General features: G+C 44.1%; 1 protein-coding gene across 1 annotated transcript in view; it reads right to left on the bottom strand.

Annotated features, from left to right (window-relative positions):
• The window catches only part of inpp5a (inositol polyphosphate-5-phosphatase A), a 228,484-nt gene that overhangs the window by 27,692 nt on the left and 178,843 nt on the right, over window positions 1-21,949 (bottom strand). The window contains exons 10-11 of the mRNA XM_084187952.1: window positions 7,076-7,171; window positions 6,474-6,548 (exon numbers count right to left, since the gene is read on the bottom strand). Coding sequence (XP_084044078.1) covers window positions 6,474-6,548; window positions 7,076-7,171 — 171 coding nt within the window. The remainder of the gene's footprint in view (window positions 1-6,473; window positions 6,549-7,075; window positions 7,172-21,949) is intronic.

The following is a 21,949-nucleotide window of genomic DNA, read 5'->3' as shown; positions in this document are numbered from 1 at the left end:
CCTCACATGTAAACCCTTAAAGAGATGGGTGGGGCTAAGGCTTAAGAGGGTGTGAACGATGCTGAAGGGGTGTAGACAAAGAAGAGCTCTCCAGTAGGTTTACCAAAACATTCAAGGACCATTTTCTCAAAAGTGAGGTTACAAGTTTATCAACTTTCAAAGTAGAATCACTTTCCCATTGTTCCTCAACTGTAGTGTATCATATACCATTTTCTAGCTCTGTCTCAACTTTTATCCAATGTAAAAATCACAATTTAAAATTTTACTACATTAGACCGAATCGAGCTGGTCGGTTACATATTGTCTCAAGATAATGTTCTATTTTTAATACCCTCAAACACCAAGTTAGGCATCATCACTGTCAACCATGAATTATAATTATTCATGTTTTACCGGTGAAACTGCATCTGCATGCCAATCATTTGATTGAGCTCAATGCATTTCGATCTTATCTTGCTGTTTCATGAGCAAATTAGAGCAGATGATAAAGTATTAGCCTTTTTTGTATTTTGTTTCAATCAAAGCATATATCCTGCCTAGAGTTTTGGCGCATTATAATATTTTTTTTTTTTACTATTCACCTTTGGCTAACCATCCTAAAATCTTATTAGAAATGTGGTGTTTTTGGTGTAACAGTAACTTTATTGGCTTACTACTATTATATTCGGTTGTGTTATGTTAAATACTAATTCATCGTTAGGTGATCTTGCAAGACATTGATTCCGCTTTTATCAAACTTTACTAAACAAGGCCCATTGTGAGAAGTGATAATCTTCTATTTGTAATAATAATAATAATAATAAGTGATGAGTAGGACTATTTGGCATATAGGCAACAGATCTTGAGTGTTATTTTAAACGATTGGAGCGTCCTTTGTGGCTCTAAAAGGACAGCTTTGATTTGATTAGCTTGAGCACATGGATACAATATATCCTATTACAGAAAAAAAATAAACAGAGAGGTGAACTATCAATTCATATAATTATCAAATCAATTGACCAAGTAGTGAACATAAATCATTACTACGTAGAATTGCAGGAAATTCGTTTTAAAACAGCCATAAAATCAAGCTTCTGTTGTGGTGTATCCATGCATCCCAATAAACTATAACCTAAATGCATTATTACCTTCAACTTGGCCCAATTTAAATTTCCAATTTCCTACCCTGACATAACCTATCAAGCTAGAACGGCCCCTGTGTCTCAACCAATAGCCAATGTAGGCTAAATATCCCAAGCAGGGCTGCAGCAACTTCCAGAGAGGGTCAGGCTCTTGGGCTTTGCGGTGGCCACTCTGGTTTGGGTGTCTTCGGCAGAACAGTGTCGCTGTAACCAAGTGGTCACATATCGTTCTGGGTTCCACTGCAAAACAGCAGGTCAGTGGAGTTTTATGAACATCAAGGCAGACATGGTGAATATATTATTTTTTCGTTCTGAAGTTGTCAAGCCTCCAAACCCCCCCAGTCCACATAATACAGTATAATACAGTACAGTAATACAGTTCACACTCAAAAAGATTAGCCTACTGGAGCTAGTTTAATTTTTTTTACCCAAGAGAGCTACATCTATGGCCTTTTATGTTTTTCCTGTTGTGCGTAATGTGCAGTAGCCTATTTCATTTATGTATTGGATAATGGCACAATCATTTGGGCTTTTTAGGCTTGTGCTCATTAAATGTCTTTAATGTAGGGCTTATAAAATGTATTTTATGTATGGCTAATCGGGCTCTGGTAGCATCAGGCTTGAACTTTCGATCACATCTCTAATAAAATCCAGACATAGGCATATTTATATGCTTTATAATGCTTTTGAATGACACTTCTGGTTTTGGCGGGAAATACCGGGTTACCCGTGAGAAAACTGATTTACTCTCGGGATGGAACATTTGTAAAATACCAGGAAAATATTCAACCCTAGCACCTACAGTATTTGATCCCCTGCTGATTTTGTACGTTTGCCCACTGACAAAGAAATGATCAGTCTATCATTTTAATGGTAGGTTTATTTGAACAGTGAGAGACAGAATAACAACAAAAATATCCAGAAAAACGCATGTCAAAAATGTTATAAATTGATTATAGATCTATATATATATATATATATATATATATATATATATACTGATCATTTTTGTCAGTGGGCGAACGTACAAAATCAGCAGGGGATCAAATACTTTTTTCCCTCACTGTACGTTATAAACTTTCATTTGTAGGCTAGGTTGTAGATGGGTATAGGGCAAAAAAAAAAAAACTCAGTACATTGTTGAAGCACCTTTGGCAGTGATTAAAGCCTCAAGTCTTCTTGGGTATGACACTACAAGCTTGGCACACCTGTATTTAGGGAGATTCTCCCATTCTTCTCTGCAGATCCTCTCAAGCTCTGTCAGGTTGGATGGGGAGCATCGCTGCACAGCTATTTTCAGGTCTCTCCAGAGATGTTCGATCGGGTTCAAGTCCAAGCTGTGGCTGGTCCATTTAAGCACATTCAGAAACTTGTCCCGAAGCCACTCCTGCGTTGTCTTGGCTGTGTGCTTAGGGTCGTTGTCCTGTTGGAAGGTGAACCTTCGCCCCAGTCTGAGGTCCTGAGCGCTCTGGAGCAGGTATTCATCAATGATCTCTCTGTACTTTGCTCCGTTCATCTTTCCCTCGATCCTGACTAGTCTGCCAGTCCCTGCCGCTGAAAAACATCCCCAAAGCATGATGCTTCACCGTAGGGATGGTGCCAGGTTTCCTCCAGATGTGACGCTTGGCATTCAGGCCAAAGAGTTCATCAGACCAGAGAATCTTGTTTCTCAGGGTCTGAGAGTCATTTAGGTGCCTTTTGGCAAACTAAAACCGGGCTGTGCCTTTTACTGAGGAGTGGCTTTTTACTGAGGAGTGGCTTCCGTCTGGCCACTCTACCATAAACCCTGATTGGTGGAGTGCTGCAGAGATGGTTGTCCTTCTGGAAGGTTCTCCCATCTCCACAGAGGAACTCTGGAGCTCTGTCAGAGTGACCATCGGGTTCTTGGTCACCTCCCTGACCAAGGCCCTTCTTCCCCGATTGCTCAGTTTGGCCAGGCGACCAGCTCTAGGAAGAGTCTTGGTGGTTCCAAACTTCTTCCATTAAAGAATGATGGAGGCCACTGTGGGGGGAACTTCAATGCTGCAGAAATGTTTTGGTACCCTTCCCCAGATCTGTGCCTTGACACAATCCTGTCTCGGCCCTCTAAGTGCAATTCCTTCGACCTCATGGCTTGGTTTTTCCTCTGACATGCACTGTCAACTGTGGGACCTTATATAGACAGGTGTGTGCCTTTCCAAATCATGTCCAATCAATTGAATTCACCCCAGGTGGACTCCAATCAAGTTGTAGAAACATCTCAAGGATGATCAATGGAAACAGGATGCACCTGAGCTCAATTTCGAGTCTCATAGCAAAGGGTCTGAATACTTATGTGAATAGGTTATCTGTTTATTTTATTTGATACGTTTGCAAAAAATTACAAAATCTGTTTTCGCTTTGTTATCATGGGGTATTGTGTGTAGATAGATGAGGGAAATGTTTTATTGAATCCATTTTAGAAAAAGGCTGTAACATAACAAAATGTGGAAAAAGTCAAGGGGTCTGAATACTTTCTGAATGCACTGTATGCCCAATTGCATGAACATACATACACTCAGAGTATAGCTATGTCCAAAGAGGAGGGGTCAGAATCAGGGTTGTATTCATTAGGGCACACAACAGAAAACATTTCAATGTGTTTTACAATGGAAAACGAAAATTAGAGTTTCTTATTGGACCAGGTCCAGGTAGTCCCTCCGCGATTCAATCTGTTTTCTTCCATTTGGTGCCCAATGAATATGTCCAAGGCTTGAAGCACCATAAGCTGGTATGCACTATGTGTGTCTCCTCACCTCTATGGGAATCTTAATATGGATATTTCTGAATCACTTATTAAAGAGGACATACACTCCCCTACATACAGTATTTAATATTTACTTTTTTTGTAAATAAGAATATAATACGTTTCTGAACACTTCTACATTAATGTGGATGCTACAGTGGGGAGAACAAGTATTTGATACACTGCCGATTTTGCAGGTTTTCCTACTTACAAAGCATGTAGAGGTCTGTAATTTGTATCATAGGTACACATCAACTGTGAGAGACGGAATCTAAAATAAAAATCCAGAAAATCACATTGTATGATTTTTAAGTAATTAATTTGCATTTTATTGCATGACGTAAGTATTTGATACATCAGAAAAGCAGAACTTAATATTTGGTACAGAAACCTTTGTTTGCAATTACAGAGATCATACGTTTCCTGTAGGTCTTGACCAGGTTTGCACACACTGCGGCAGGGATTTTGGCCCACTCCTCCATACAGACCTTCTCCAGATCCTTCAGGTTTCGGGGCTGTCGCTTGGGCAATACAGACTTTCAGCTCCCTCCAAAGATTTTCTATTGGGTTCAGGTCTGGAGACTGGTTAGGCCACTCCAGGAACTTGAGATACTTCTTACGGAGCCACTCCTTAGTTGCCCTGGCTGTGTGTTTCGGGTCGTTGTCATGCTGGAAGACCCAGCCACGACCCATCTTCAATGCTCTTACTGAGGGAAGGAGGTTGTTGGCCAAGATCTCGCGATACATGGCCCCATCCATCCTCCCCTCAAGGGGACAGTCGTCCTGTCCCCTTTGCAGAAAAGCATCCCCAAAGAATGATGTTTCCACCTCCATGCTTCACGGTTGGGATGGTGTTATTGGGGTTGTACTCATCCTTCTTTTTCCTCCAAACACGGCGAGTGGAGTTTAGACCAAAAAGCTCTATTTTTGTCTCATCAGACCACATGACCTTCTCCCATTCCTCCTCTGGATCATCCAGATGGTCATTGGCAAACTTCAGACGGGCCTGGACATGCGCTGGCTTGAGCAGGGGGACCTTGCGTGCGCTGCAGGATTTTAATCCATGACGGCGTAGTGTGTTACTAATGGTTTTCTTTGAGACTGTGGTCCCAGCTCTCTTCAGGTCATTGACCAGGTCCTGCCTTGTAGTTCTGGGCTGATCCCTCACCTTCCTCATGATCATTGATGCCCCACGAGGTGAGATCTTGCATGGAGCCCCAGACTGAGCGTGATTGACCGACATCTTGAACTTCTTCCATTTTCTAATAATTGCGCCAACAGTTGTTGCCTTCTCACCAAGCTGCTTCCCTATTGTCCTGTAGCCCATCCAAGCCTTGCGCAGGTCTACAATTTTATCCCTGATGTCCTTACACAGCTCTCTTGTCTTAGCCATTGTGGAGAGGTTGGAGTCTATTTGATTGAGTGTGTGGACAGGTGTCTTATATACAGGTAACGAGTTCAAACAGTTAACAGGTAATGAGTGGAGAACAGGAGGGCTTCTTAAAGAAAAACTAACAGGTCTGTGAGAGCCGGAATTCTTACTGGTTGGTAGGTAATCAAATACTTATGTCATGCAATAAAATGCAAATTAATTACTTAAAAATCATACAATGTGATTTTCTGGATTTTTGTTTTAGATTCCGTCTCTCACAGTTGAAGTGTACCTATGATAAAAATGACAGACCTCTACATGCTTTGTAAGTAGGAAAACCTGCAAAATCGGCAGTGTATCAAATACTTGTTCTCCCCACTGTACCATGATTACGGATAATCATGAATGAATGGAGGAGAGGGAAGAGGAGTGAGGGAGGGGTGGAGGATGAGGACATGGAGGAGAAGTGACGAAGGGGTGGAGGAGGAGGAGGAGGAGGAGTGAGGGAGGGTGGAGGATGAGGACATGGAGGAGAAGTGACAAATGGGTGGAGGAGGAGGAGGAGGAGGAGTGAGGGAGGGGTGGAGGATGAGGAGATGGAGGAGAAGTGTTGAAGGGGTGGAGGAGGAGGAGGAGGAGGAGGAGTGAGGGAGGGAGGGGTGGAGGATGAGGAGATGGAGGAGGTGTTGAAGGGGTGGAGGAGGAGAAGGAGGAGGAGGAGTGATGGAGGGAGGGGTGGAGGATGAGGAGATGGATGAGAAGTGATGAAGGGGTGGAGGAGGAGGAGGAGGCCAGGAGATGGTCAATTCTGGAGGCATTCATGAGGTGTTTGACCTCTCAGGTAGGACGGTGAGGATGTTTGAAATCAGTGTTCATATGAGGCAGCAAGGCGTGAGGGCCTCCGTCAGACCATCTGCACCACTCGCTTCTGTCCTGTCTCAATGACACCCACTGTATGGCCTAATTGTTTTACCTAACCCCCAGTCCCAAAAAAACGTCAAAGCCTCAAATCAAATTCTGCAGCTGCATCACATCAATGTCTTTAATTTACCTGTTTCACAGTGAATTCCGGCCTCTGTCTAAAGATGACATGTTGTAAATGTTGCACAATCCTGTTACTTTGAGTATCCCAAATCCCAACTGAATGTCTTAACGGCCACAATAAAAATGAATTGAATAAACCTCCCAGAGTTACAAAACAAAATGAATGACTTACCAGGGTCCCATTGTTTTCCCGGAAAACATCCTGGTTAATATAATTAAAAAGCTTCTTTTCAAGTTGAAGTACAACCTAAAAGGGGCAGAGGAGGGGAGCAGAATAGAGGGCTGATTAATAGCAATCCTCATCTGAACCAGCACTTTATAATTAGAGCTTTACCTAATTTAATGAAGGGTAATGTGCTGTGGTGTTTGGTGCAGCATTCATTCTGTCTGAAGTGTAATATAACGCCACCTGTACACTTCTGCCTGATTCTCACTATAGGGCCAAACTGAGCAAAGCTAAGTCCAGCTGTACTAGGCTGGTATTGTTATGCATATACCATAGTAGCTGGGAGCATGCTGCAAATGACAATATGAAAATAAAATATCAGAGCCGGGTCACGTCGGGTTCGGGTCAGCTCTATAGTGTGAATCAGGTACTAGAATGGCCTGTAGATTCTAATGTATGGGAAAGGTTGTCATTTTTTTCTTTATAAAGGCACATTACAAAGAAGCTATTCTGTGTTCAGGTGAGATGCTGCACATGTGTAATTCTGATAAAACTTTGAAATGTCAGGTATTGTGTGTGTACAGTGCATTTTTAATACTGTAGCATACCTTGCGATCGTTCTCAGATTCTCGGAATATTAGCTTGTCAACTTCATTGGTGTCACCTAGTCTGACCGTCTGCATGGTGGCAGTGGAGCACAGACTCTGTAGGAGGAGAGAGGAAGGGAGGAGGGGGGGTTAGTGGCAGGATTCACTACTTCTCATAGGATGGAGCAAAATATCATACTGAGGTAGACTAAGATAGGCTTGGATAAAACAAATGTAAACATGTATTGTATGACAGCAATTTATCAAAGTACAGCAACAGAAGATGACAAAACAGAGTACATCTCTCTCACACAAATGTGCGCCTGCATTCACACACACAAACGTACACACAAACGTACACACACACACTTGAAAAGAGGTACAGCCTACTGTACAGAAGGCTATACTGTATCACATTACTGATGGCCATTCTATCTTCCACACACAGAACACATGCACACCACTATGCATTTGAGTTATTTTTTAAGACCCCGCCCCCCCCAAAAAAAGCAATTTTTTACTGTCCCTCTCTTATGCATTGATCCTGTGGACCGTGTGCATGGTTAAATTCCCCTTTGTGGACTCTTTTAACAATTAGTTAAACATTCAACCATCTGTGTTTGAAGACAGTTGAATGAGGTAATCCTTCAGCCAGTGGTTCCCATACCACACTGCAGGGACAGCAGCCTGATTGAAATTCAAAGCACAGATTAGTTAATCAGGTCAAGCCAATATAACGGGCAGAAAAAGGGCCTTTAGACTGAAATGTCACAAATCAGTCCTGCTTGCCCGAAACGGCACACCAGATTAGAACAAACACCGAGCAGTAAGTGAAGTCCCCCCCCCCCCCCCAAAGCTGGTTTCTAAAGCCCTAACAAATCGCTCCATCTTTCACTCATTTAGGCCCTCCAAATGCAGGGTCAATATGGTCCCCTGTCATCCAAATGCTAATGCGCTTAAGTGCGGTTAAGCAGCTTTGTTCAATGAATAGGCCAAAGAAGCTGGAGAAGGGCAAGGCAGAGATACTTTCCCTGTCAAAAAGTAATTGTAGCCACACCAGCAAAAGACAATCCGCAAATGTCATTTTTTGTCCACTTCTACGATCATTACGGAAAACGTACCAAAATGTGTCTCTTTTGACATCCTTTATTGTTTATTTACGACTTCAAAACGCATCGAAATCAAGCGAATCAGAAAACAAACTGGAGCCATCAAGTGAGCCTCAGAACGTTCAAGCAAATACGTTTATTTATTTTTTGAAAAAAGTTATCTTACTCAAATGAGCCTTTCAAGTTAGTGACTTGGTAGCATCGTTTGGCTCCCATTCTTCCCAACCGAAGCCCTTCTGTCAGCTTTGCAAATCCAAAACCCAGCCAAGTAGAAATCCCTGGCCACTTCAGAGCCAGCAGCGCCGCCAGAAACTCACACAGCTTATTGGACAAAAAAAACCCAGATATTTGAAGGACAGAAATGGCCTCTCCATTCATGTTCACATTTTTTCTGTAATCTAGTGAGTGTTGGCCTCGACCAAGAAAGGGTCAATGTTGCTTATCACTATACATGAATATGTCCCCATCGCAAGTGAAAAGCACAACTGCACAAGCAAGCACAGTTTTCTGTGCTAATTTCTTCTAAGAGCATAGCGCCATGAGATCATACTCAATGAGATCGTTGGTCCACAATGCTGTAGCTTTTCTATCACACCTTTCGCCAACTGTTTCTGACTCTCAACCGAAGGTACAACAAGAAAAAACAACAATGACAGTGTATTGTGGGGAAATTATTTCACTTGGCTTACATTTTTCCGGGTGAAACTATACCATTTTAGGGAAAACCAGTTAATCTGATGAGAATTATTTTTGAGAATCAACTATGTTTTTCAGAATAGTGCATTTACAGTGAAAATCTGCCTAATTATGCCGAACAAATTATGCAACTTGTTTAGTCTACAATCTGCGTCCCCTACACACCCAGCAGTATGGTGGTGGTCTGTCCTCACAGTGGTTCAGGTTAAGCAGTTCCGTGGCCAGGCCTGACGTTATTGATTGATTTATTCATGTGTTCATTGACTATGACTGATCAGTGTGTCATGGGAGTCTGAGGCGGCTGATTGTACGTCATTGATCACAGTAAGCTCCTTTCGCCTCGGCGAAACCCCCCCCCCCCCCACACACCTTCTACATACTCTATAACTCCATCCCCCCCATCCCTCATTTAGATCAGCCTAGCCCACAGACCCACCAGCCCTTTGACCATTGCAGGGACCTTCGTCATGAGATCCCCCCTAACCTAACGAAGTGGCAGGGTAAATGAGAACCCCATGCCATCGCTTAAGTCTTCTAGATAAATGCAGGACGGAACTGCAAGGAGAGCCCAGGTGTTCTCAGATATAACAAGAAATTAATTGAAAAAATCCTAAAGCGAAAAAAGACGAGGACAGATGTTGACCACGAGTTAACCCAAGCTCACCGCCGCTAATTGTGGATCATGCATCTGGTAATAGGCACACTGGGTAATGTGACCGCTGGGTTGGGAGGGCGGAAGAGACGAGAGAGCGAGAGGGAGGCTCCTGAACAGAGCTCTCTCTTCAAGTAGGGCCGGTGGCTGGGCCGATCAAAGCGCCTGTCTTTTAAACACATTACATCTAAACACGCTCTCATTGACTCCCTAAATGATATTAACATAACTCATTTGAGTTAAGCAATAGGCTTTTAATTTGATACATGAGGATGAGAGGGGAAAAATAAGAAAAATAGACAGGACAGCTGTCAGGGATGAGAAGTTTGGAAGGAAAACAAGTATGTACAGTGGGATGTCTTCACTGCTTCGGAACGCCAATAATCTCTAACAGCCCATACAAAGAGAGTCCCCGGCCCGGCAAAACTTTGCATTGTGGGTCACAGGTCAACACAGGAGACAGAGGGCCTGTTTGTCGAGGGGTTAGATGAGAGGTTGCCCCAGTGCATCTTGGGGGATGGCGCTTGCTTTGGGCTTCAATGGAATAATCTCATCAGTGTCCGAGAAGGAAACGGGTGGTGAAAAGACCTCTCTATTCCAGCTGCTCTCTTAAGAGACAAGGTTAAAGCAATCTGTCCCACTTCAAAGCACAGGCACACCGACCGTCTCTCCCCTTCTGCTCCTGATCCAGCCCCTCAAACAGATGGAGGAGCTCTGCTGAGCCCAACGCAAACACAACACTGACACAACCAACAAAACCATGCTGCAACCCCCATTCAACCTAGCCACAACCCATCTGACAATCCATTCCCACACCTAAGACAACCTACTGTATACTCAAAGCCAGTATCCCCCTCTTGCCCTGATATAACTTCAATTCAGCACATCCCATACAACGTGTAGACATACATTACAAATATCTGTGCATGCGATATGGCAGTGTTTCCCAAACCTCTTCTTGACTAACCCCTGCAAATGCACAGACCTATTGCAGTACAAGCACACCTGATTCAATTAATCAACGAATCACCAAGCCCTTCATTAAAAGTGTGCTAGTTCTGGAATACATAAATTATGTGGAACAGCTGGGGGTACTCAAGAAGAGGTTTGGATGGTTTCAAGATAGCACTTCCCCCTGTATCTGAGGTAATACGTCTCCTCCTCTCCACCACGCCCCAGTCCAAGGCTTGTAATGTCCCAGGGGTCCATGGGCATGACAGTTTGCCAGGTGACTGCCCTGGCATAGCAATTGGGCAATGGTGGTTTTATGGGATTTACGCCACAGAGCCTGGACAGGGGCTCCGCTTATATCACTCAACCCCACCACTGGGTGATTCCCATCCAATCATTTCCCATGCCTACTGTTCACTCTCCCACCACCACCATTCCGTCCAATATAATAACCCATTGAGTGCGATTAAATCTTGATTGTTGAGGAGAGAGGGAGAGAGAGATGCGACAATGAGTTGGAATATGGCCCCCGGGCCACTGTTGCTTAAAGAGATCATTCTCTATTACGCCGAGGGGGGACGGGGCAGGGCTGGCCTTTGTGTAACCGGGGGGGGCATTGTCACGGCGTGCCATTATTTTCTCACCGCTGCGCGAGGGGACTTGCCAACCCGCTCCTGAGTGGTGCCAACGGCTGGCAGGTTTAGCTTAGCGCTCTCCTCCTCTCTTCCCTCCCCTCATCAGCCTGCACTGCATGCATGATTGAGACATCTGCCCTACCGGTGAGGCACTCAGATCCAAAGTGGGCAAAAACAAATGTCCTCCCCACCTGCCACCCATTACCCAGGGAGCCTTTAAATCAGGGCTGACCCTCCTCACCCAGCCTGCCTGGAGTCCAGCCAGAGAGCTCCACACTCTCTTCCTGCAGGTTGCTAATTAATCCCACTAAACACAGTGGATTCATCAATGCCATGGATGAAGAACTAGGAGGGGGGATTTAACATGGGGGGGAAAGTGATAGTACACAAAACCGTCTCAGTAGGCGTAAAAGTGCTGATCTAGGATCAGTTTAGCCTTTTATATCATAATGGATACGATTACATGGACAGGACAGGTGGACCTGATCAGAGATCAGCAATCCTACCCTGAGACTATTTATTATGGACCCTGACTGTGGCTTTATCCTGCTACCCTCACAGTTACCGCATTACCCTATTTCTGACCCAGAATCACACTAGGTTAGAGGTAACTCAGGAGGGACCATGCATGGACGTCTTTCTGGTCGAAAGAACGGTCGACCCTCCTCACTGTCTCGCCTGAGCATCCCCCACCACACACACTGATAGATAAACACACTCCCATTGCTTCCCATGAGCCCCAGAGTGTGAGAGCTGAAGTACGGTGATAGCAAGCCGCACTGGGGGGTCTCCAAGTGCCCAACGCCCCCTCTCAAACGAGGCGAGGTAAAAGGGGTGCGCGAGGTAATGATAATGAGCCCATATTTATCTTGAGCTTTATAACATCTGGGAAACTTCTCTAAAACAACGGGTGGCGTTGGGAGGGGTGCCATTCTTGCCCCTGTGCTTCCTTCAGGGCCCTGCCGAATGCATTTGTCCTTTCCGAAGCATAATGGACAGGTCACAAATCATTCAGGACAACAGGATGGAGGGGTGGGGTGTGTGTGTGTGTGTGTGACTGTGTGTGTGACTGTGTGTGTGTTTGCCCCCCTGGTATTTAACTCCTCTTCTCGCCCATTCTCCAGGGCCCCGCAGGACAAATTGCCCTGCTTAGTTGTCTTTGAGAGGCAGTGCAGCGCGTAGAGAAAGGGACAGGGCTGAAACACAGGGAACAGCCCCATAAAAATTCATCACTTTGACCCCACGACCTCACCCTTCTGGGGGTTCCAGAGTAGACACTCCCCTGGAGCTGGGAGCAGGCAGCAGTACCCCCCCCTCCCCCATCACACCAACACACACAAATTGCTAATATATCCAACTTTACCAACCTTCCAAACATACACACTCATTCCACTCTCAAAATTATCTCATACACACATGCGAAGACAATGAAATAGACAAAACCTCCCAATCACACACACATTTTACCACCACAATGGCTGAAGAAAGACTTCTCAACAGGAAAAGGCACCAGATGCTTCATTGTGTGTGTATAAAGTGGTGGCAGTAAAGGAGGTTGGGCCCTCCTCAGCATATTAGGCAAAGTAAGAGGAGTCATTGTCTCAGGCCAGGCTACTGCCACATTACTGCCACCTGTACAAAGAAAGCCTAATGAAAGATTCAATCTGAAAACCTCGGCCAGCCCACCTCCCCTCTGACACTTTAAGTCAGCAGTTTGAAACCAATCACGGCAGATGTCGACAAGACTGTTTAACGCACAGCAGTTACTCTCCGAAACATAACAGGCCTATAGTCAGTCCTCCAGTCAAACCCTTCCTTTCAACACCTCGCCTCCCTTATTGGGATAATGCTTCATTTAAATGTTGTTAGATACAGGTTTTGGAACGGACAATGTTTGTGCAATGAGTGCTGATTACTGTGTGGTACAATGTAAAAACGCCAAACAAAGACGCAGCTTTGTGGCCATTACAGATCATACACACTTACTAAGCACTAATGGGAGTTGTATTTACTCACATATAATCCAAAACTGTTTGCTCATTCCACACTAGCTAGTGATTAATTTAAGTTAGCCTAGAGAGTGAGGTTGTGTGTGGAGGGGGTTTGTTGTTGGAAGGTCAATTAAAGAATATTGGAGAGGTGATCAGTGGTGCTCTAGTAAGAGGCTCTGCATGGAGTTCATTACCGCACTGATCAATAGCAATCCTGGCTGAACAATTAATGAAGCTCTAATCCTCCTGTCCGCTCTGGAGGGTGAGACCTGGGCTGTGTTCAGTAGGCACCAAACGGAATGAAAACCGACTGACACAGGGAAGGACTAGTGTCCAATAAGAAACACTCCTTTTTGTTTTCTGGTGCAAAAAAACGTTTCAAATGTTTTCCGTTGCATGCCCTAATGAAGATGGCAGGGCTTTAACTGCTAAACTACTCAAAATCGGATGGAGCTTCTGTAATAACAGCACACCTGCCTCAGCACGAAGGATAAGTCAAATAAACAAACACATTACAAGCACATAAGTAGGGCCCAGAGAATTTCCTGACCAGGAAAACCTTATTATTAGGCTTGAACTAAAACTTAATACAGGATTATAACTAGGGCCCCGGGTTTATCCAAGTAGGTACTAAGTAATGCAGTCAGGAAACTAAATGGGACCTGCACATAAGTAAAGGAACTTAAGAGCTTATAATACTGTATTCAATCTTTTTTTTTGGGGGGGGGGGGGGGGACAATGCAAAATAGTGAAGATTTTCTCAGGCAGGCTGGTGGCCTCCTATCTGCTATCTGTACAGTGTTGAAGAGGACCCTGGAACAATGCCTCCCCGGAGACAAAGAACAAGGATTAATTTGGAAGCTAGCGCCACCCTTTAATTTGTTTAGGGGCATCTAAATGATGCGGCTTGTCCGGCAGGGCGAGAGGGGAGCCCTGTGGTGTAATTCAGCCCTGCGAAGGGGAAAGAAAGGTATACAGAGCAGCCCTGCTGCCCCGCAACGCACTAGGCAACCATCTTGTGGGTGGGCTTTGTGATACATTTTACCAATTTTTCATGACCATCCCTCTAGATGTGACCCCACTCGGGGTCCCTTTATGCCCCTGACTGCTCTGCGCAGGAAAACATGCTGCTTCTCTGATAGCATGAAATTGGGGAACAAAGACCCCCAGGGAGAGGAGAAGGGGGCCGCTGAGGCGCGCTGTGCTCTGGGCCCGCCTGGATCTGGACACAAACAGATGTTAGGCCAGCCCAGTGCCTCTCAGACCTAACAGTCCCCTGAAAGGAAAGTCTTGTAGGTGAAATGGGCCTGAAATGGATTGTTTCGGGCCTCCTCTAAGACAAAGACGAGCCCCTCAAAGAGCCAGGCCAATATGGCCATCACAGATAAATCACTGGGGGAATTGTAGAAAGAGGCCCATGAATTCTCACTGTGCCACTTAATGGGGCCTCTTAAATATGATGAGATATTTGTCAGAGGGCTGTGAAAAGAGCTGAGCGACTCTTAATGTCACTGAGCAGAGTTGTTTAAAAGCCCTAGGTGCCAACGCTGGGTTTACAGCTGTGTTACAAAGGGATCCTCTGTGGGACCACCTCTCTATGACTGACAGTATCTACAGCCCATCCAACCCCATGAATAAGATGTAAATCAGATCTCTCCATCTCCTTTGGATGGATATTGCATTCTTTATATTCTCAGTTCAAACAGCATTAGCTTTTAATTGGAAATCCATCCCAGATGTTGATATGTAATTAATAAGTTGTGCTACTGAGAAACTGCCCATCAAAGTTTTATTTGTTTGATATGATTGATATAAAATAGAACAATATAAGAATGGCTGTGTGTGTATACAGTGAGGGAAAAAAGTATTTGATCCCCTGCTGATTTTGTACGTTTGCCCACTGACAAAGACATGATCAGTCTATAATTTTAATGGTAGGTTTATTTGAACAGTGAGAGACAGAATAACAACAAAAAAATCCAGAAAACCGCATGTCAAAAATGTTATAAATTGATTTGCATTTTAATGAGGGAAATGAGTATTTGACCCCTCTGCAAAACATGACTTAGTACTTGGTGGCAAAACCCTTGTTGGCAATCACAGAGGTCAGACGTTTCTTGTAGTTGGCCACCAGGTTTGCACACATCTCAGGAGGGATTTTGTCCCACTCCTCTTTGCAGATCTTCTCCGAGTCATTAAGGTTTCGAGGCTGACGTTTGGCAACTCGAACCTTCAGCTCCCTCCACAGATTTTCTATGGGATTAAGGTCTAGAGGCTGGCTAGGCCACTCCAGGACCTTAATGTGCCTCTTCTTGAACCACTCCTTTGTTGCCTTGGCCGTGTGTTTTGGGTCATTGTCATGCTGGAATACCCATCCACAACCCATTTTCAATGCCCTGGCTGAGGGAAGGAGGTTCTCACCCAAGATTTGACGGTACATGGCCCCGTCCATCGTCCCTTTGATGCGGTGAAGTTGTCCTGTCCCCTTAGCAGAAAAACAACCCCAAAGCATAATGTTTCCACCTCCATGTTTGACGGTGGGGATGGTGTTCTTGGGGTCATAGGCAGCATTCCTCCTCCTCCAAACACGGCGAGTTGAGTTGATGCCAAAGAGCTCCATTTTGGTCTCATCTGACCACAACACTTTCACCCAGTTCTCCTCTGAATCATTCAGATGTTCATTGGCAAACTTCAGACGGGCCTGTAAATGTGGTTTCTTGAGCAGGGGGACCTTGTGGGCACTGCAGGATTTCAGTCCTTCACGGCGTAGTGTGTTACCAATTGTTTTCTTGGTGACTATGGTCCCAGCTGCCTTGAGATCATTGACAAGATCCTCCTGTGTAGTTCTGGGCTGATTCCTCACCGTTCTCATGATCATTGCAACTCCACGAGGTGAGATCTTGCATGGAGCCCCAGGCCGAGGGAGATCGACAGGTCTTTTGTGTTTCTTCCATTTGCGAATAATCGCACCAACTGTTGTCACCTTCTCACCAAGATGCTTGGCGATGGTCTTTTAGCCCATTCCAGCCTTGTGTAGGTCAACCTGACATCCTTGGAGAGCTCTTTGGTCTTGGCCATGGTGGAGAGTTTGGAATCTGATTGATTGATTGCTTCTGTGGACAGGTGTCTTTTATACAGGTAACAAGCTGAGATTAGGAGCACTCCCTTTAAGAGTGTGCTCCTAATCTCAGCTCGTTACCTGTATAAAAGACACCTGGGAGGCAGAAATCTTTCTGATTGAGAGGGGGTCAAATACTTATTTCCCTCATTAAATTGCAAATCAATTTATACAATTTTTGACATGCGTTTTTCTGGATTTTTTGTTGTTATTCTGTCTCTCACTGTTCAAATAAACCTACCATTACAATTATGGACTGGTCATTTCTTTGTTAGTGGGCAAACGTACCAAATCAGCAGGGGATCAAATACTTTTTTCCCCTCACTGTATGTGTGTGCCTGTGTGTGTGATCGTGTGCCTGCAACCCCCCCCAGCACTCCATTAGTCAAACAGACTGACATCATCCAAGCAGGGCACTATGCACCAGGCACAAAGACGCCCTTATCCTCAACAGTTTATGCCACATTTAATTTGGAACTAAATAAAACCCACTGTTAGCAGTTGTTCTTCCCTCAGAGTTTTTCAATGGCTGCATGGATGGGCTCCATTTTGACTATGATCGAGGCGAGGAGGACACTGTGAAAAAGTGTCCATGTAGTGCATTGGGAGACAAACCGATAAGATCCATAGGGAAACTCAAACTCCATAATTTGGAGCATGAGGGAAACCAGTTGCTTAGAAAAGGAGAAAAGTATCCTATTCAATGGCACTGTTGATGCCAGGTTATGCAGTTGGAGTTGTTCAAGGTAAATGGAAAAACAACATCTTTACTCCAGAACAAATGAGGCGTGAATCTAAGATAGTAAATAAGATCACAAGTGTAATGATATGTCAGACAAGTATGTGGGATTATCGGCCACAGTTCACTGTCAGCTGTGCAACACATCCGCTGATATTTCTACAGAGCTTTCATCTCATTATTCAACATAATAGTGCTTATCTTGTCTACAACCATGTCCACTCAGACAGCCTAATATCGCCGCACACACATGTCCTAGGGGGTGGCAGCTAGGCAGCTCTAAGCTCATATGACAAGCCTATATTAGTACATGCTTGTCAGTCTGCCTGGCCATGTGCTTTTAGCTAATATCCTCATATCCCCATTGTGGCATAAGCTGCCTTCCTGACCCAATTTAACACCTGACATTTCAGTGAGAATAGAGCCCCCTCCGCTAGACAAAACGGCTTGTTCCTTCTCTTTGATCCTCTTTTTCCCCAGAGTTTCCCGAGCAGTTAAAGACGAATGAACAGCGCTCTGGAATGTTGGGGGCCAAGTCAGGAGAAAGGAGGATGGGAAAAAAAGTCAAAGAATGAGTGAGGACAAAAACCTCCTGCATTCAGAAAGAGAGCGAGATGGGGATGGAGGGGTGACAGGGAGATGATAGAGAAAGACAGGCAGAGAGTGAAAGAGGGTGAGTGAGTGAGTAAGTGAGTGAGTGAGTGAGTGAGTGAGAGAGAGAGAGAGAGAGAGAGAGAGAGTGAGTGAGTGAGTCAGCTGAAAGAAAATTGGGATGAGAGGAAAAAGTGTGAGATAAGTGTGTGAGGACAAAAAATGATCAAATGAGAATAAGAGAACTAAAGCCCCACTAGAGACTAAGAAGGTGGCCAGAGTGACCAGCAGGTGTGGCATCATTGACTGAGAGGTCAATGGGGCTACGATCCAGGCCAACCAAGGACCAGAGAGGCCACGACGCTACGGTCTGAGGGGGGGCGGTGGGTGACCACTGGTGCCAGGCGCTGCCCTCACCCCCTGTCACACCATGTCATCTACCCCTGGCATGGCGGGCCCAGCTGCCAGCAGCTCCGGCCAGTAACACAATGGCTGCAGCTCTTGTTGATGAGGAGGCTGTTGTTGATGAGGAGGACCAACAGAAGCCACTGCTTGTTCTTCATTTGCAGAGCGTTTTTATTGCGGAACGGCGTCCTGATCAAAGCGACATCGCTCAAGTTCCGCCCTCGTCGCTGAACTCTCGCTCTGTGTTTTCATTAGCATGGCAAGCAAACAGAGAAAAAAGGAGAAAACAAGCGCTTTTGTCCCAGGGGGAATAATCTCCCTCTATCCAGACGGGTTATCACTCATATAAATGGGGCCTCATTGTGATGAATTACCCAGATCATGAAGGTTTATCTTCATATGGACACATCTTTGTCTGAGATACGAGCTGATAACATTTTCTAGAGAATCAACATCTGGTCTAGTGACAAGGTGAGGCTGTATCATGATGACATGATGACCTCAAAAGTAAGACTTATCTTGTAATCCCTATTTTTGGATTACTGCAGGCCTCATTGTCAGTGATCATATTGGTTTAACAACCTAAGATGGTGCTGCTAAGAGATCAAATGAGATGATCAATGTATCACAACACCGTGTATATGATAGAGATTTTGGTAAGTTTGGTGAAGTAGGAAACTCCTCCTGCTGTAGGATTTGGGGAGTTGGTAGGCAGCAGTGTGTGTGTGTGTGCTCAATCCCATGAACGTGTGTGTGTGTGTGTGCTCAAACACGTGAATATGCGTGTGTGCTCAATCACGTAAATATGCATGTGTGTGGGTGCACATGTGCATGTGTGTGACGGCAGCCAAGGAGGGTCACAGTCCCCACAGTCCCTGGTGTCCAGGGTCCCCCAGAACAGAGGCCCAATCAGTGCCAGCCCAGTGGCTAACGGATGGATGGCCCCAAAAATTTATTAGCCTGACTAATGTAGTGTATACTTAATTACACTCCCTCTGTTTTGATTAATAGCAGGGCCCACGTTAGCACACATGCTAATCAAAGGCTGTGGCAAAAAGGGACAAGGCAGTGAATATGATTTACCCAGAAACAGGTTCATGTGCCAAGGAAATATGCATCAACAACCCTAAATGACTCTTTGCAGCCTATCTGAAGAGTAATGTATATGTATCACATGAAGGCATAAATACATTATTACAGTCATGGAAGAACACATGCAAGCTCTCACACACACAATAGTGATGTGCGGGTTGACTCATAACCCTCAGTCCCCGCAGTTATATCCGCGGGTTTAGGGTCATGAAATATTGTGGGCGGGTGGGTTGAATAAAGAGAAAACAATCCATCAAAAATCCATACATGTATAATTCTTGTGCAATTCATATCTATAGGCTACATACATTGAGGTTTTTCTTTCATTATTTTTATCTGGCGTTAGTGCGTAGCAAACCTAATCTTTAGGCTCTAACTGTAGCGCGCTAAATACACGCCAATTGGCAAATGCTTTAGGGAACTTGAGCAGAAAAAGTTATCAATCCACTGAGGCAAAAAGGACAAGGTCGTAGTTTAATTCAATAAGAGAAAAGATGCGAAATGTTGAAAATAAATAGAAGAGGGGGACAGAACAGTAGTCTAATGTTTGGGAAAGATTGAGTTATGTGGTAAATGAGGATGATAGCAGTGCTGGCTCTGTTATGTGTCATGATTGTAATGCGCTTGAAAAATTTGACAGTCACAAGATGGGGACTTCAAAATGTCACGTCAAGGGAATTGTACTTCCTGTTAAGATGGGTTAAATGGAATAGTAGCCTAACTGAAATCTGGGCACTGATTGTAGGTCTATTGCAAGAAAGGCATTTCACTGTAATTGCACGTGACATTAAAACTTGAAACGTACCTCTCACATTGCCTAATACAATATTAACTCCTGCAGAATTAAGCAATTAATTTCTTGCAGTAAACTGATGCACCAAAAATTCTGACTCGGGAACAGGAGTGGAGAAATATGATGTATTTCTTTCAGCATCTTGAGAGAATGAATGCGCAAAGTAAAGGTGGCGGTGCTATCTTTATCAGCATCATAAAAACGGATAGTATTTCAACCACATAAAATATGCATCCAAGCCGAACTGAAATCTTATCAAAAACATGGGTCATTTTAACAGCTTTTAATTTCCTTAAAACCGGTCAAACTGATCTCATTTGGAAACTTTGCGTGGAAATCTTTCCTTCTTTTTTTTTGCTATTGCATTTTCTCCCCCGGTGGGCCCAGTCCCTAAACATCTTTGCTGCGTGAGAGAAGTGGAGATGAAAGCGGAAAGAGAAAACAAACTTTACCGATGTCAACTACATTGAAGCATTCGTTCTATCGATTTATGACAATATTCTGGTGAGCAAGGGTTTACTTAGTCTTCTAAGGCAACAAGTAGTGACAGAAGAGATGCTGCATTTATCTAATTATAGACAAGTTGACTAACAAATAGCCTAACAAAATGTCGGAAATTATAAGCAGAAACATAGGCCTATCTAAAAAGGACTGTCAAGAAATCGTTCAGCCATCTCGGACTGTTCAGCGCATTTTCTATAATTGCGGGTTAGGGTCGGGTGCGGGCCTCAGATTTTCATTTATCACATGTCAGACGTGGGATCAAGTCACTATTAATCAAGTCACAAGCAAGTCCCAAGTCACAAGGTCCAACTCTTAAGTCTGAGTCCCAAGTAGAACGAACGGGTCGAGTCAAGTCCAAGTCGTGCATTCTAAGAGAAAGTCAAGTCGAGTCACAAGTTTAAAAAAATCTATACATGCAATGACTTGTTCAACTACAAATCTTTGTCTATTTATTGAGGAACCAGACAGCCCTTTTCATTATTTTACCTACAACACATTTTGATTAAGTAATAATTCATTTAAACAAATTCCAAATGCAAGCTTCATAACAGAATGATACATTTCAAGCAATTTTGACATAACAAAAGACAAGTAGGCCTATGTTAGTAATTGGTGCTTGATGTCCCATTGCTGGTGAGCTTGCAAAGTAAACAGTTAATATTGTTGATCACCAAACCATTTTTGGAGCTCGATATTTATTAATGGAAATCCACTCTCCCTACAATTCGACATTTGAGCTCCAATAGATGTACAGCAAATCAGCGATCTTACATCTGCATTTTTACCAGAAAGTCATTCATATTAGCAGCCAATATCAGGTAGGGATATAATGTTACAGCTATCTTTAGACATATAGCCAGTAGCCACCCAAACTAGGCCTATCTGAAATATAAAAATGATCAATAGAATCGCCAGGCAGCCTATTATTGTTTTGTCAAAGATGCCTCTGTAGTAGATTTCTAAACTGTATTTCATTTGGATAATATAAAATGTAGGCCTATCTGTTTTTATCAGGCAAAACCGGAGGAAATTAAGCAAGTGCTTTCTGGTCACTAATCTTGATATGCGCTCCGGCCTTTGCGTGCCAATTCTGATGACTTGTCAACAATCAAGACGAAAACTTCACCAGATAATTTAAAGTCATCAGTCTTAAGTTAATGTTGAGTCTTGAGGCTCCAAGTCAAGTTATTTTTATATCAAGTCGAGTCTCAAGTCATCAAATTTGTGATTGGAGTCCGACTCGAGTCCAAGTCATGCGACTTGAGTCCACACCTCTGTCACATATAGTCCGCCGGTTGCCGATTGGTTATTAGCAATTGCGGGCGGGTGCAGGTGAACAAACAGCTGACCCATGTATCACTAACACACACCCATTACATTTACATTTTAGTCATTTAGCAGACGCTCTTATCCAGAGCGACTTACAGTTAGTGAGTGCATACATTTTTTTTTTTTCATACTAGTCACCTGTGAGAATCGAACCCACAACCCTGGCGTTGCAAGCGCCATGCTCTACCAACTGAGCTACACGGGACCCATGTATGCCCATACACACGTACAGTGAGGGAAAAAAGTATTTGATCCCCTGCTGATTTTGTACGTTTGCCCACTGACAAAGA

This window comes from Coregonus lavaretus, assembly GCF_964263955.1.
Source record: "Coregonus lavaretus genome assembly, chromosome: 1".
Taxonomy (NCBI): domain Eukaryota; kingdom Metazoa; phylum Chordata; class Actinopteri; order Salmoniformes; family Salmonidae; genus Coregonus; species Coregonus lavaretus.
This window is presented reverse-complemented; position numbering and strand designations above follow the sequence as displayed.